This window comes from Camelus ferus, chromosome 9 (assembly GCF_009834535.1).
Source record: "Camelus ferus isolate YT-003-E chromosome 9, BCGSAC_Cfer_1.0, whole genome shotgun sequence".
Classification (NCBI taxonomy): Eukaryota; Metazoa; Chordata; class Mammalia; order Artiodactyla; family Camelidae; genus Camelus; species Camelus ferus.
Window position 1 is genome coordinate 66,733,577 of NC_045704.1, and position 16,991 is coordinate 66,750,567.

At 52.0% G+C, this 16,991-nt stretch overlaps 1 protein-coding gene across 1 annotated transcript in view; it reads right to left on the reverse strand.

Moving 5' to 3' along the window:
- ABCA4 (ATP binding cassette subfamily A member 4) overlaps positions 1-16,991 on the reverse strand; it is a 111,820-nt gene that overhangs the window by 11,165 nt on the left and 83,664 nt on the right. Inside the window, 12 exon segments of the mRNA XM_032488205.1 lie at positions 140-246; positions 1,268-1,330; positions 1,731-1,851; positions 4,135-4,264; positions 4,625-4,748; positions 7,597-7,744; positions 8,783-8,898; positions 12,540-12,717; positions 14,360-14,529; positions 14,784-14,858; positions 14,983-15,088; positions 16,638-16,670. Of these exon segments, the coding sequence (XP_032344096.1) occupies positions 140-246; positions 1,268-1,330; positions 1,731-1,851; positions 4,135-4,264; positions 4,625-4,748; positions 7,597-7,744; positions 8,783-8,898; positions 12,540-12,717; positions 14,360-14,529; positions 14,784-14,858; positions 14,983-15,088; positions 16,638-16,670 (1,371 nt within the window).

The following is a 16,991-nucleotide window of genomic DNA, read 5'->3' on the forward strand; positions in this document are numbered from 1 at the left end:
ATGCCTCTGCACAGGTCTTTCAGGCTCTCAGAGTCACCCTCAGACACAGGGACTGAGGCCCACCCTTCCTGTGGTGGGACAGGGACATGGCTCAGGACCCGGGAGAGACACCCTGAGACAGGATGAGTAGGACACTCACCTCTTGCCTGCTACCGTGGCATCACCTGAGGTCACCGTGGTGTCTCCAGTGAGCATCTTGAATGTGGTTGTTTTGCCAGCTCCGTTCACTCCCAGGAGGCCGAAGCACTGAAGGACAACACACAGAATTGGCCTTGCCCTGGCGCCCGGGGGGTCCGGGCGTCCTGACCCCGGGCCAGGGTGGGGGTAAGAGGAGGTGCTTTAGCCCTGTGCTGCCTTGACAGAGGCCGCTAGCTGTGCTTGGCGTGAGGTAGCAGAATACGCCGCTCTGGCGTAGGGATGATTTTGAGCTGAAGGCAAATGAGAAGATGTAAGAATAGCTCTCTGCCCTGCCCTCATTTGCCTAAAAGCAGGACATCAATTTACAAGGTGTTCCCCTCCCCTCTACCAGGATGGACAAAAGTTCACCTCTGGAGACAACTTTAGATTCCGATCAGCCTGGAAATGCACCAGGGGAATCTGCACGGCAAACTTTACTAAATAGCCTTTATCTACCTTCAGCTTCCCACATGCTTGTCTTCCGACAGTTTGCCACCTAGAAACTGTAAGGTCCTTTCCTTTGCCTTGTAGCTTCTCTAAAAACGTATGGTTCCTTTGCTAAGACGCGATTTAAGCCCAAGTTCTAACCACGGCCTTGGATCAGCCATCTCCCCTGCGTGTGTGCGACACACATGCTGACAAACTTCTCTCTGTTTTCCTCTTGTTAATCTGTCTCTTGGAAGTCCAGTTTACAGAGCCCTGCCTGGGAACCCAAGAGGGTAGTAAGGAGCAGTTTTCCTCCTGGACGGCTACCGAGCGCCAGAGATGTACCTACATGTGCCGCTGAGGAAAACACACGCTGGACTTTAAGACAGAACCATAACAAGAAAGAATGTAAAGCATCTAATAAAAATTGTTTTATATGAATTACATGCTCAAATGATAGCACTTCAGGTATACTGGACAAAATTGATGATTAACATGAATTTCACCTGTCCTTACTTTGCTCACGTGGCTACCAGAAGATTAAAGTGACCTCTGGTGGCTTGCGTTTTATTTCTACTGGACAGCTCACTGGAGAGGAGATGAGAGATGGGCACAGGAGCTGATTTTCTGAGGCCCTTGCGTGTGTGGTGTACAGAGTACCCACCTCCCCAGGGCGGACTCCCACACACAGCCTGTCCACTGCTGGGCTGGAGGCGCCGGAATAAACCTGCAAGATCCAGAGGAGGTGGATTGAGGGCAGAAAGAGGGTTAGAGCGAGGAGGGTAAGAGTGAGGGAGGGTCTAGGCGAAGGGTACATGCTGATGCGGGGGTGCACAGAGGTGCTGTGAGCGCTGAGGGGCCTCGAAGCTGACCCCCCATGCAGAAGTGGAACGCAGGAAGGCTGCAGTGCTTTGTGGCAGTGCCCAAGATGAATACTAGGGAAAATCCACTGAATGTTCTTGGAAGACAAGTTGTAACACAGACATGGCAACCCCACATAAAATTAGGGAAAGGAATTCCTTGCATAAGCCTATTGCTTATTCTATAGGAGGCAAAAATTACAACGTTGTGCCATCTCTGGTCCGACCGGCACCTCCAAACCACCACGCCGGCACCCGCTCCCTTACCTTTGTTAGTTCATTCAGCCTTAAGATATCAGTTTTATTTCCTCCACTAGTAACTCTTTGTCTTTCTTCAGCCACATCATCATCTTCATCTATGATGGGCTCCTTCGCGGGCTGGGTGGTCCTGGGGGAAGGAGCGCGGACAGAGTGGGCTTGTGGACGGCGTCCTCGGCCCTGTCCTTTTCATCTTCCCTTCTTCCCATCCCCTCGCTTCTGCCCCAGCCTGGCCTTCCATCCCCTAAGGCTGGAGCTCGCAAAAGGACTGCCCGCAGGAGAGCCGTCAGGCAGTAGGCAGACAGGGCAAGACCTTGGGTCGAGAGTCAGCCCTGGGCACATCACTGAACCTCTCTAAACCTCACCTCCTTTAACCATAAGATAGGGAGGGGGTAAGAGTGTCTACCTCACAGGATTGCGGTGAAGATGAAACTGGCTCAGCGTCCTACACAGAGTCAGCACTCAAGGCCTGGTGGCTGGCATGTTATAAACCCTCCATCTATGGTGAACCCTCAGTGAATAACAGCTACGAGCGACCAAGCCTCCTCCTCCTTCGAGTCCAGCAGGTTATCTGATGACCCCAACCACAGTTCTCCGCCCGCTGTAGGTTTAAGCCCTAACTCTTCAGCTGCAATCCCAGGGCCCTGCAGTCAGGCCCCACCTGCCCTTCGCACCTGCTCCCCTACCTACCTCTTGAACTAAACCCTCTGCCAACCATTTGACCTACCTGTGGCCTCCCAGGCCCTGCCAGCCCTTCCCAGCTCCCAGTCTCTGCAGGCGTTTCCAATGGCTCAGTGTTCTTGTCCTGCTGCCCTGCCAAGTAGAATCCTCCCCACCCTTGAAAACACAGCGTCTTCTCTAAAACCCTCTCTGACCTACAGTCTTTCCATCCTCCCTCATTGGCTGTATGCAGTTCATGACTAAGCCTTGTCTAACAACCTTCCTGCTATCTATCTGATCAGCGTATTCACTCCTTCTCCTAATGCCCCCACTTCTTTCCAGGCTACCACTGTCTCTTGCCTGGGTGCCAAATGGCCTGCCTGGTTTCTGCTTCTAGTCCTGGCAGATCATGTCACTCCCCTGATTAAAACACCCCAACAGCTTTCTGCTGCCCTCAGGCTTAAATTCTAAGTCCTCACCAAGATGAGGAGCATTTCACGACCTGGCTCTGCCTTCCTCTCCAGGCTCAACTCTCATACCCCTCACCCTCTCCTTTCACAGCCACGCTGAACTCCCCACATGCAGGCACGTCCTTTACCAAGAGACCCCCTTCTTCCTCCCACCCCTTCCTCTCTTTGCCTGATTCGCTCTCAGTGAGGGCATGGCTGTGAGCTTCCTGAAGCAGGACATTGTGGAACGCTTCTCTGGTCCTTGTTCCAATCTAATGTGGCAGGACTCACTCAATTGTGTGACATCGGAGTTTGGAGTTAATGAGTCAGTTTTAGTGAATAGCTCCCCCCACCCTCTGCAGCCAAAGCTGCGGGGGAGCCACGGACAACAGCCCCTTACACTGCCTCCCGCTCTACAGCCACTTTCCCGTCCTGTCGTTTCATTCAAGTGTGTTGACAACCATTACCTCATTCAATCCACACAACCCTGTGAGGAGGGAGTGAGATCCATTTCCAATAACTCAATTCCCTGTGGATCAAAACCTAAAGACAAGTCCTTGGAACCTGTATTTACATGTGACCACGTGCAGCCTGAGAGGATGAGACGGTGAGAAACAAACATTGTCCAAGAAAGCTTCTTCTCAGTGCCCAGTGATTTGCAATTCAGTAAAGGTTAGCCTGAATTGCAAAGGTGCTGCCTTCTGCAAACCTGAGCGCCCGCGGGAGAATGAGGGAGGGCCTGGGGCAAGAGCCTGGGAAAGAAGGGCACAGCTGGGCTGGATCAGGGTTGGCAGGCATCTCCCTTCCTGCCCAACCAGCGGGGCAGGATCACTGCCCCATCCCCTCCACACTGCACCTGGCTGCCTTCCCTCGGACATCACCCCCATCTGACTCCCTTCCTCCCCTGCCCTAACCCCACTCTCAAATCTCTAATTAGCAAAGGGGCCTGTTTTTCCTATTTTCTCATGAATGCATAGATCTCTTTCCTAGTACTTTGGGTACCAATTAACCGTTATCTTTTGCAATGCTATGATTTAATTATGAGTATTTGTTTAATTAATATGAGTATCTGTTAATTAAATGAGTGGGATTAAATATTAGAGATTGTACTTAGCATTGTCTTTTAAACACTTTGAAGTTTAAATTCTTCACAAAGTTTAACGTGCCTATTTTAATGTGTCTCTACTTGTGTTATTCAGAATAGTCCAGGCTTTGAGAGTGTAAAACACATCATGGAGTGGGGCTCATAAGAAAAGAGATGACCACATGGATGGACACAAGGAGGTGGCAGCGGCTGAGCGTACCATGGGCTGAAGAAGAATTGGTGCTGGATGAGGAGGGTCAGGAGGAAGTACACCACCCCTTCTGCTGCCATGGCAACCAGGTTCTTCCCAATCAGGTCCCACTGGAACGGATTTGAAGAGTGCTCCTCACCTAGGGACGGAGGCCACCGGAAATGGACAAGAATTAAGTCCACGTAGCTGCTCCAGCTTTTCCTAAAGACCTAGTTACAGCACTCGGCCCAGCTGGACCAAGCCTTGTGCAAGAGATTAAGTCAAAGCCAAACCCAACTCTCATCTTGGCTCCTCAAGTCAGAGCAGAGAAGAGCAGGAGCCTGACCTTGACCCCTCCGGGTCTCCTCAGCCACAAAAGCAGAGGCACCTCGACCCCTCCTAGTGTCAGGAAAATCCCAGACCAGCCAGGTGCCCCAGCCCCAGTCCAGGCTGCAGGTCCATCACAGGAACTCCCCCTGCAGCCCTCCCGGCCTCAGAGGGCCACGTGGCTGCTACCCACCAAACCGGGCATAGACGTCTGTCACGGCCTGGCTCAGCGCCAGGTCAATGAGGCCCCGGCCCAGGCAGAAGTGGGGGAAGATAATGAGCAGCTTCCTCAGCATGGCATTGAACCAGAGCAGCGTCTGAAATACAGAAAAGCAGGGCAGTCAGTAACGGGGGCCAAGCCTGTCCCCTCCTGAGCGGGGTGGGGCCTGGGTGCCCTCATGGGCAGGACCCGGGCAGTGGGGGGGGGGAAGGCCTGCAGCCAGAGGGGCCCCAGCAGCCAGACCGCCACCGGAGGGATTTGTCAGGCAGATAGGAGGTTTTGGAGCACTCACAGGAGGTGCCTCTGGCCAGGCAGCCTGCTTGAGGAGCTCCCACTGCAGACTGACTTTGACATTACACAGCAGCCCTCCAAGGCCTTAGTTATGAGAAGACGCAGTGGCTGCCCGGAGTGCGGGCCGAGCTCTCTCTTCTCTGGTACAGCCACGAGCCGCCACTGGGGCTGAGGCTCCTTCACCGGTTCTGTCCCAGCCCAGCTTGTACCAGAGGGGAGAGGGGCCCTGAGCCTCTCCCAGCTCTGCTTCTCAGCTCCCACGGGGCAGCGATGGCTGTCTGCGACTGTCACCGGCCGAAAGGACGGCCTCTGTACTGAGCCGGAGGGCCTCGTTTTCAGGCGGCAGACTGTGCTGGTTGTTCTGTCCTCAGGTGTCAGCGGCAGGAAGCGGAGCCTCCGATGGGGAGGGGCTGACCCACTTACCTGGTCCCTCGCTGCCGCACAGCCTCCTGCACGTGACCTCTTCTCTCTCTGCCCCTCCCCATGTCCCGTACCCACCCCTCCGGGAAGGCACGATGCTCTCTTGTCTCTAGGCCTTTGCACTTGCAGGTTCTATTAGCCACAGCAACTAGCAGGAAAGAACGCTTTCCCGCCTCCTGCTCTCTGGCAGACGCCTGCCCTTCTTTAGAAAGCTAGCTCAAACAACCCCTTCTCTCACAAGCCTTTCCGGATTCCCGCCGTACAGCAGCCAGTCCCTTCTTCCAGGACTTACCACACTGCCATGGTTAACTCGCTTTCTCACCTGCCTATTTTCTCCACTAGTCAGAGGTCCCCAGAGGACAGGAACTGGGCCCAAATCATTCTGGCGTCCTACCTGAACACCTCGCACATTGACGAGCCCGTACGAGGCCCGAGCCCGTACGAGGCCCTTCATTATTTACTCAATGGGCTGATAAAATTCTGCTTATTCCAGGCGAGGCTGAAATTAAACTCCTCTCCTAAGATTCTCCTGACCCTCTCAGTCCAGCTCTTCTGGCCCACTTGGGTCTGCAGGGTTTCATCTGCCTCGCTCCTTTGACGTTCTGCCACACGCTGTCTTGCGGGACGTCATGCCCCGTGGCTTATGCCAGTTCCTAACTCGGCGTGCAGGCCACTTCCTGACTGGGGGCAGGACGAGTGGCCACAGCTGTTTATGTCGGCGCATCCATCACGTGGTGTTCACCGTGGATGCCTCTTGACTGAGCAGACACAGCAGCTCTGGGACCTGGGGAGCCTCCTGTGGGATGTGGGAATTCTCACAGCATCTTTCTAGTCCGTAGTTCACCTGGAAGCAACCAACTTTTATGCAGGGCAGGAGGTGCCCTCAGTAGTTGTTGGCGAAGTGAGTGCAGCCCGCAGGAGGAAGGATGTTTTGAGCTGCTTTAAGCTTACTATTTAATTATTCTGAAGTAACACACTCTCTTAAGACTTGATGGGCTGTGAGCCTGTGACAAAAACGGCTATGAAAAGCAGCATTATCAGTCTGCCAGGGCTGCTCTGGCCATCAGTGGGAGCTGTGGTCACACCCACCTCCCTTCTGGGGTCTGACTGTGACGTGGTACATTTTTTATTAGTCATGGGACAGATGGGGTTTTGCTTCTTGCTTAGTGGCCACAGAAAGCCCGACAAGGTCTGGGAAAGAGTTGCTGTCAGGAGGCTGTGGGACTGGGGGTGGGGTGGGGGTCCTCCCAGCAGGGCCCAGAAGCAGGAGTGGGGACAGGGGCCACAGAATGGCAGTGCAGACGCTCTGGCTGGTGCCCAGGACTTACCGACGGAGGGAAAGGCTGGAGAGGCGCTGGAGAGGGGCTGGGGACACAGGCTCACGGGAGAGGCTACCAACCCTGGGGACTGTTCCCAGGACAGCCATGCCGGGGGTTTGGACGCAGCGGGCTGGAAGATGGAGTGTGGGGCAGGACAGCCCTGTAGCCACTGCCACTGTTTTTAGGATTCATTCTGGCCAGCTCTTTCTGGGCAAGGAGAGGCCTGGGGGGTGTGGATGGGACAACTGGACTTCATAGCTTATAAAAATGAGTCATTCAGCATTATAAATTCCTAACCCTAACCTCAGGGTAAATTTTCATGTGGAATAGTATATGTTACTCTGTTACAATATGTGTAGGAAACTGGGAGAGAGAATATACATATCTTTGCGCACGTGTCTCTGGAATACATAAGAAACTCAAACGAAAGTTTGCTTCTGGAGAAGGGAAGCAGGCAAGTGGGAAACAGGAGTAGAAAGGAGACTTTTCATTGCATGCCTTTCTGTTCTTTTTAAATTTCAAAATCACATGATGATTACGTGTGTGTATGTGTGTGTGTGTGTGTGTGTGTTTGTATAAAACTTAACACTCAAAAGTCCCCAAGGAAATTTTCTTAAAGGAGTAAGAAGGTCTAAAAGCTTAGGATTATGAAAGGTCATTTATAACTTGCAGCATGAGCCCAGGAAACCATGACACTCAGAGCACACAAATGAACAAGGAGCTTAAAGAAAAAAAAAAAGAAAGAAAGAAAGAAAAGAAGGAGGGAAGGGAAGGAGGGAGAAAGGAGAGGGGGAAGCAACATTCATTTATACGAAGACTGTCCAGACATGGTGCGTGTCCCTCGCTCTGCTTGACCATCGCATCCTCTCCTGTGTCCTAATAATCAAACAAAGAAGCCAAGGAAGTCACGCTTACCTGGTTGTTCTCAAATAATTCCAAGATGAAGGTGATGGCGCTGCTGTTGATGCCGATGAACAGGTTAGCACAGGATAGGGCCACGTAAGCTGTGCTGGGGACATCGAACAGGAAGGACGCTGGGTACATCATGGGGATGACGGCCCACCTGTGTGAAATGATACAACTCAGCGGCCGGAGCTCAAGTTTCCATTCCACCTGCTGTGCCCCTAGACACAGTGCGCTCCCCTCACACAGGGAGTGGTATGTGTGGACTGGCAAGAGTGCCAGGGGGACCAGGAGGATACTCCATCTCTTGGTCTTTGTTCCTCATCTGTGAATGGAGACAGCGGTGCCTTCCCTGACAACCTCACGGAGGTTTGGGAGGAGCAAATGGGATGGTAGCTGTGAATGTGCTTTGTAAATTACAAAGCCTTATCCAGCGCGCAGGAGCACTGTCCACCCTGCCGTGCTTCGCGCTCTGGCCGGATCAGCAAAGCCAGGCTGAGGTCCCAACAGCTTCATCTTTACACTTCGCTGGAGCTGACATGTCACAGTCACGCTGGCTCCTGAATCCTGAATTCACCCACTTTCAAGAGAGGTGAATGGAGACCATGCTCTGGCAAGACTCCACTGCCCCCTACAGGAAGGGCCAAGTATCATGACCTCCATTTTACGGATGAGGAAACTGAGGCCCAGGTGGGGTGAATTACTTGTCCACAGTTACACATACAGCAATTGGTGGGACTGGATGTAAGTTGCATGCTTTACTCTATAATTCTACTGGATTTAATTCCTGTGTTAGCTTCTGGCTCTGACCCAGGAGCAGCTCTTCAGCTGTAGTCTTCTATGTGCAAATAGCTCTTGGCCGGGACAGATGGAAACACTGAGATGGACAGACTGGCCACAATGAGTCAGACTCAGAGCTTGGTGAGGAACTGGGGAGTGATGGATTCCCACACTTCCACCAGGTCACAGTTTAAGTGGAAGAAGAGGAATATTCAGGCCACGTGGGGAGTCTCCACTGTCCCCGAGGGAACCGGGCTGCGGGAATACCTTTGTGTGTGGAATCAGAACAGAAATCAGACGGACTCCTGGCCAGCACCCGCAGACCCTGCCGGGTGCTAGAAGCCCAGCTCACCTCTGGAAGCCCGGTTTTCCGCCAGAAGGGCAGGCCCCTCTCTGGCTCCCCTTTCACAGGACTCACCCGTACAGCATGAGCAGGGCCACAAGGGCGGGAAGGCTGTCTGGAGAGGTGTAGGCTTTCTTCTGGAACCCGATGAAGATGCCCACCACCAGAGCCGCGCTCACGGAGTAATTCATCTGGAGGGGAGAGGAGGGGAGCACGCACCTCACCTCTCGGACCTCTGCTTCCTGTTCTGGAAAACGAGGGTGGGGCCAGGCCCCTCCAGCACGCATGGTTTGGGGTTCTGATTCTATTTGTCTGAGCAGTTCTTGGCTAGCAAGCATGTGTTAAGCTGTCCTTAGTCCTCCTACCCCACCCTACCCCCACCTCCCTCCACTGGGACCCTCCAGGCTGTATCTTTTGAAAGAATGAATTATAAAACTCCACTTGATCTCCCCTTCTCTCTCTCTGATTGGTCACAAATCCTCCTGACTCTACTTTCTAAGCAACGTCTCCAGAATTCAGAAAAGCATGCAGCCCTTGGCCTCACAAAGGCCAAACAGTTGATGCCCTTTCATCACTTCTCTTCCTACACGATCCAGACCTGAAGCCGCCAGGACGGACGGGGGAGGAGGGCAGCCTCGTGTGGGCGGAGGAGAGCCACACGCTCCCAAGCAGGCTGAGAGCCTGAGGAGCGGGAGGGGGCATGCGTGCCGACGGACTGGTGTGGGGTGTTGGGGCCCCAGTCAGGTCAGGAGGGTGTCCCTCTGGGGGGTCAGAGCCCAAGCGGAACGAGGAGGGCCTCACGTGGAGCGGAGGGTCCATGCAGGGGAGGGGATGAGGGCGAGATGGGGGACTTACTATATACAGGTGATTGCTCAGGTAGGTAAGTGAGTCAGGGACAGTAGAAGCCAGTTTCTCACTTTTGGAGAAGGGAGTTACAGATATGGAAAGACAGAAAACCAGAATGAGTCAGTGTTACTGGGTTGGAACTAGTGGTTTTAGTGAATGTCTTGTTCAGTGTGTAGACAGACAGAGAAGTATCGGTTAAATGTGTGTGTCCACGTATATGCATGCGTATCTCACCTAGTTCTCTGAGAAGTCCTGGGACCACTTATACCCAGTGGCAGTGACCATATCTAACACCTAGATCTCGGTTTTTGAGGGACATTTTCCACTGGAAGGGACCAGAGCTCCTTGGGGAGACGGCTGATTCCAGGGTGGAGCTGGGGGGAGGTGCAGGATGAGCCCGGGACATCTCGCTGTGCCAGAGAACACGGAGGGGCTCAAGAAGTGTGGGGCACAAGTCAAGAGGACACAGAAGCCAGCGTGAAGGGGCTCCCACTGGCAAAACGGGATAACTTGAGCACCAAAAAAGTAAGAACGGCATCAGACTGCAATCTGTTGATTAACCCAGAAACCATGACTCCATACAGGCATAAATAAATAAATAAATAAATGAATAAATGGAAAGTTTGATAACAAACAGGGTATTTACATAGCTTCAAAGTACCTGCTCCCCCAAATCTTATTAACTCTAAGGGGAACAGAGAAACCTTACAGTGGAGAAGCTCAGCAGATAGCGTCTTAATCAAGTGACCAAGGTGAGCATCACCAGTAACAGGATGAACTGAAACCGGAAGCTACCTGACAGGAGACAGTGAGACCAGAGCGTCCTTTCATGAAGCTGCTGCCAGGGCTTAAAGCTAAGGAACCTCAGGCAAAACCCGATTAAGGGACAGTCTGCAAAATAACTGGCCTGTGGTCTTCAAAAGTGTCAAGGTCATGAGTGTCAAGGAAAGACTGAGAAACCATTCCAGGCTGAAGAAGACCGAAGAGACGGGACAACGAAGTGCAACGCGCAACTCTTGAGTTGGAGCCTTTTCTATAAGAGGCCTTGTTGGGGCAAGTGACGAAGCCTGAGTGGGTCTGGGCATTAGATGGAGGTGACGTGTCAGTGCCAGCTCCCTGATGCTGACAGTTGTGCTGTGATCGTAGGGGTGTGTCCTCATTTGCAGGGGGTGCACACTGGAGGTGCTGGTGTGTGTGTGTGTGTGGGCATGTGCGTGTGTATGTCTATGAAGGGGCACTTGTTAGGAAGTTACTCTCAAATGGCTCACAAAAAAGGTTTTGAACTGTATTTCTAATGTTTCTGTAAGTTTGTGATTGTTTCAAAATTTAAAAGAAAAACAGGTGACATAAAAAAAAGAACTCAAAACATCATATATGTGCTGAGGGAATGATATAAACAATAAAGGTTTGTTCATTTATTCAACAATGACCCCTAGGGATATGTTATCTTTCTGTCACTGGGTTACGAGGGTGCTAAGCTCCAACTGTATAGCTGTTAGGGTTTAGATTCCAGGCCAGCCTTAAAATTCTGGAGCATCAGGAAGCCTGCTGGCATCATGTTCACTGTCTCTTAACTCTTCAATAGAATGCCAGGTGTCTACTTTGCTAGCATCACCCCCACCACACACACCCTTAAATAGAATTCTCACTGCCCTCTGTCCATCAGTTTCTCCTTAGGCTCAGAGACCTCTGTCTTTAGCTAGGCACACGCATGGGTCAGCCTCTAATCTAAATACTATTGCTTGTTTTTTGAAAAAAAAGTAGAATGCAAAATCCAGCACTTTAATAGCTTTTCAGTGCCGGTGAGCCAAGCCCCTCTTGTGCTTAGAGCACAGGGCCAGCGGGGTGACTGCCAGCAATGTTCTTGTCCAGCGCGAGGCTTATTGGCTCTGACCTCCTCCTGCGTGTTCATAAGTGTTACCTCGTAGACAGAGGAGAGAGGGAAATTCGTTGTTGCTAATGATTTCTGGTTTTGTTAAGTGATGGCTGCTTGGTAAGTTGAGTAAGATTAAAGAAATCATGCCTTCATGAACCCTAGTATTTGCCATCATTATGAAAAACCTTAGTGGAGAAGGTTGTCTGTGTTGGTCTCCATCGTGATTGGTCTTTTCATCACATGAAGTGGAGACTCACGTTAGTCTTAGAATGTTGAGATAAAACAAAACGTCTTGTTTCCCAAGACGTCCAGCGTAGCCTGGAGTTGGTGTCATAATGACCCCTGCTCCACTGTAACGAGGCCACTGCTGTCAATTCAGTTTGACCCTGTGACCTGTCACAAGGTAACCCGCCCTGGCCCCTCTCTCCCCCGCCAGTCCAGGTTGTGAGAGGTGATAGTCTGCTGTTGACTTGATGAGTAATTTTTCCCTCGTGTTCCCTACAGTGGTAGCTAATCTGATAGAGTGAAGACCTGGTTACTGTGGGAAAGCAAAATAAGGCCACCGGACAGGGCTGCCAGATTTAGCAAATAGAAGTATAGGAAGCCCTGTTAAATTTGAATTTCAGGTAAACAACCAGTACATTTTTTTAGTGTCAGTTTGCGATATTTGGGGGTGGGTAGGATAGACTTATATTAAAAATTAGTCATTATTTGATCTGAAACTTAGATTTAACTGGGTGCTCTATATTTATCTGGCAACTCTACCATGGGGGCGGGGGGTGTCCCATTTTTACCCCTTTAAGGGTGGGGCAAAATTTAAGAGGAGGGAGCAGAGTGAAGGACCTCTCGCTGTTACTGCTTCAGCTCCAGATTATTCCCCGGAAGGCCAGCCTCCTGCCAGCAGCGCAGAGCTTACTTGGTGGGTCAGAAGGCCCCTGTGCAGGCGTGCAGAGCCCCCACTCAGCAGCCGCTAAGCTGAGCCCCGCATCTTCCTCCACGGTGGGCGCTTGGCACAGCACCTTCCAGCAGCCCAGGCTGTACGAGAGCCCCACAAAGGCCCGCCCTCCTCAGCCCACGGAGGTGAGGGAGATGCCGTGATGTGGCACTTACGATGTCCCAGAGGAAGTTGGTCAGCCAGTAGGTGGTGGGGCTCACTCCACTGATAAACTGGAGGTGCCTGGCTTTGTTCACTCTCTCCTGGATCAAATAAAGGACAAAGCTGGCGGGGACGAAGGACATGGCAAAAATCACGCAGATGGCCACCATGGCATCCACCGACGTGGTCAGGCTGCAGAAGGAAGGAGACGCAGAGAGAGAGGTGAAGGAGGGGCAGGAGGAGGACAAAGCCAGGTTCTGGGAAGGCCTCTCCACACCCAGGTGACGGCCTCCAGGAGCCCCTTCCCCAGCCTGAGGTTCGCTGTCCCACTCAACTACCTAAATCAAACTGCGTCAAGGTTAAGTGGATATTGGTGGGTTTCCTGTTCCAGGTTATCAAATATGTTTAATATGAAGATGTAGATAAAATTTATTTTTATTACATTTTATAGTTATTTATCAATTGTGCATAGAAAGGGATTTTTATATTAATCTCAAACAGTACAATGCTCTTATTCAAATAACTTGTCTATGGATACCCTTGAATGTTTTATGTAGACAGCCATATGGACTTGGAAAAGAAATAAAATTTTAAGAGAAGCAAATTATCTTGTTAAATCATGTATTCAAGAAACACATCATAATGTAGGGAAATGTTACCTTATAATGTAAGTTTGAATGAAAAGGCTGGTTATACAGGAGTTCGGCTCTATTCACTCTTTCCTGGATTGGATGGAAAGCATCTGGCTAAGGCGGCAAGTGTGGGCCGAAATCCAGCCCGGACTTCACACCCAGGCCGTGGCGCCTGGTGTGGGACAGTGCCCGCCTCCAGAGAGGAGCACCTTTCACCGAGTCCCAGGGGCAAAGACACCTTATGTGCTAGTCACTGCCCTCTTAAAACCACAGATAGCCTGACCCACACACGCAGTAAGATTGGCGCAAACGACTGGAAGGAAAACCCGAAAACATTTAGAGAAAATACCCTAAACCGTGTCTGGTTATAGGTAATAAGTTCTTAAAACTCTATTCTGTGTACTTTAATGAACACGTACTCTCTCACATGTTACTTTTATACTCACAGAAGGCTCCTATTTCATACTCAAGAGGCTTAACAGGAGGTGTAGAAATTTGGGCTGAGTGAGGATTAACACAGGACAGACTGCTCTTCCTCAGTCTAGGGCCTGAGAGGGCGTTGCGAGGAAGGCCCCACAGGCCCAGAGCCCCAGTTTACCCTGACGCTGGGCATGTCCGGGGCCAGGGGTCAGGGCACTCCGAGTATATGTACCAGGATGGGAAAGGGGCCCCTCACAGCCTTTCAGATGGAGTTTGTGTTAACAAAGGCATTCCCATCAAATGCAGGCTTTGAACAGAGCAAATATCCTACAAACTGCACGGAGTGATGCTTTCACTGCCCGAAGCCAAGCCTAGGCTTGAGGAAGGTGAGGATCTGTCAACAGCTCCAAAGCCTGACCGTCAGAGGGAAATTACCAGGAGTCTAAGATCATTATTGCTGGGAAATAAAAGATTTACCGAACTTCCCAGTTCCCGGCAGTCATTTTGCATACTGGAAAGGAGAATGCTTGTGTAAGCTCCAGGAGCAACGTGTCATCAGGAGCCAAAAGGGAACGGAACCAAATGGATGCTTGCTTTCCAAATACATCCGAGCAGAAACAATGGCCAAGCAGTTTGGTGCGCGAAGTCTTAACGCTCGTGTGTGCCTGATGAAGCAAGCCTGCCAACCCGCCCAGCAGCTCGCGTTAGTGGGAATGCTCCCGGGGCGCTCAGAGCGGAGGAGGTGACAAGAATGCTGTGGGGCTGGGGCCGCGGTGGCTTACACTGTGATCTCTGAGAGCTGCTCCTTGGTCAGGTTCAGGGGCTGGCTTATGACAGTGACGCCATACTCCTCGGGGTTCCTGTCCGCGGGCAGGCTGGCCCGGAGGACGGCGTTGTGGGCCACGTTGAGGAAGCTGACCAGGGCATGCCAGCCTTTGTTGTTAAACCACACCTAGAGGGCGGAGACAGGGCTGTGTCAGCCTCTGCCACCCCCTGGGGGACTCTGCCCTAACGGCGCTGTTTAAAGAAAAAATGAGCCGCAGGAAAAAGAATGTGAGAAGGCGGAAGGTTTTGGCAGCTGGGAGACGTTCCAGGCCAGATTTCAACAGGAGGAGGGACGGAATCTAATTAAGCTGGGAACATAAAAATAGAAAAACCAGCTCATGTGAGTTTTCAGCTCTAGGGCAGGTTCTGCAGGGCTAGTACCTTAATGTTGTCTTCGGTTTCTAGATGTTTAAGGAATGCAGACATTTCTTTAGAGGCCTCTCTGGTGACAGGGCCCTAGAAAATCATAATAAGCAAGCAAGAGGGTTTTTTCCCCCTCCCTTTAGCACCCGGGATCATTTCTATTTCATGATAACTGGCACAGTGGAAGTTCTACCGAATCTCCAGTCTGTTTACGTACCCCGCTCACATTCATTAACTGGCCAAGGTCACTCAGAAATCCAACAAGTGCTTCCGCAGTGATGGGGAGACCCGGGAGCTTTCCTCCGACGGAAATTCCTCCGTACCTGACAAGGGAACAAGCAGCACTCAGACCTGTGCCATGAACTGTGTGCGGGGCCTCACGGCTGCCGAGCTCAGTTCTGCAGGGAGTCGTGTGCTTTGCAGGGGTTATTTGGGCTATCCAGCAACATGGCTCTACCTTACAGACCAACTTCAAGAGAGATACTTTATTTATTATTGCTTTTTTTTTATTTTGTGGGGAGGAGGTAATTAGGCTTATTTTTAGAGGAGGTACTGGGGACTGAACCCAGGATCTCGTGCGTGCTAAACGTGTGCTCTACCACTTGAGCTGTACCCTCCCCCACAAACCAACTTTTACCAGCTTCCTCATCGCCTCCAGGGGTAGTCCTGACCCCTTCTGAGCTTGGTGTCTGCCCACCTCTCCAGCTCCACTCCTCCTCAAGCCTCCCCTAGAGGGGCCCCCTCCAGCCATGAACAGTCACTTCTGGCGCCCCCAGGGGTCCAGGCTGCCTCCAAGCCTGCCTTCGCAGGGCTGCTAGCTTCCCCAGGTGCCTTTCCCGCTCATCTGTCCTATGCCATTTTCTCTTTGAAGTCTTCCCTGACTCTCCCCAACCCTTACCAGTGATTCCTTTTCTGTGCCCTTCTGTGCTTTGCAGGTGTTCCTGGTGTGCTGGGCCCACCACCACCAAGTCCGGCCCAGTCCGGCCGTGCCCGTCGGTGCCTCTCACCACCCCCACCTTGACTCCTGCTCTGGTCTTGAAGTGGGATCCCAGCCTCGGGTCTCTCCTGCTCTAACCCATCTTCCTCGCTGCTCTGGAAATTTCCAGGGGTGGTACTCAAACCCTGTGGGCATGTCACTCCCTGGATTAAAACCCTTCCATGGCAGCATAAAAGCCAAACTCCTCGACAAGCAAAATTAATTTGCTGGGTGAGCAAGGCAGAGGAGGACAACTTCACTTCTCAGGGACTCACCTTGTTCCCCCCATCTTTCTGCTTCAGCTAAGGCCCCCTCCCGTCCCTCCAGGGAGCGATTCAGATTGGATTTCACTAGCATGGTCTAGAATCTGCCCAGGAAATCAAGTCAACATCAAGCTCTGCATTCATTCTAAGGGCCCTGTGTCCGAGGGTGCCTGGGAAGCCAGCCCACTCCTAGACCATCCCTGGGGGATTCACAAGCCTTGGGAACCACCTGAGCCTGCAGGATGCCTCAGGAACAGAGTGAGTCTGGGGCTGGGCCACAGCCCCCGAGGCTTAGAAGGAACGGGCCACAGAGCGCCAGCGCTTAGGTCACACGTCCTCCTGCTCTGAACTGTTGCTGGCTTGGAGGTTTTAGAACCTCCCTGGAGTGAGAGTGCCGGGAACTCCTCTTTGGGGAACACCACCTTTCACTTACGACCTCCACGGAGATCTACCACTGAGCACCTCTGGGCCCGGGGTGTCGGCAGCTACACATCCTTCCAGACAGGTCTCATGAATTCCTGAGCACATACGGAACAGCCCATCCACATGGCTTCGAGGGGTGGCTTTTCTTCGTGCAATTATTTTAAACAGATCACCCTGGGATTTTTATTTCTTACAAAAATAGTTTCTTACCTCTGTTCATTGACCCAGTACTTGCTCTTCAGGCTGAAAGCCAAAACAAATCATGCAGTGAATGCCACGAGAAGGACAGCAGCGTTAACTTTCTTTCCCAAACACTCACTGGGGCATCCCAGTCTTCAGGGGCATTTCTGCATTTCCTGATCTCCAAGCAACGTGGAAACCTTCCAGCCCAGGGACTGAGTCTGAACACACAAGTGGAGAAAGGACTCATGTCTTCCGTTCCTGGCTCTTCAAGCCACATCCTGCCTCTGGGCTTTCTGGGTGGCCCTGTTGTCAGGCCATCTGTCAGATCATCTGGACCCAGAAAACATGGCAGTGACCACGCCCGTGAGGAGTGAGGGCTGC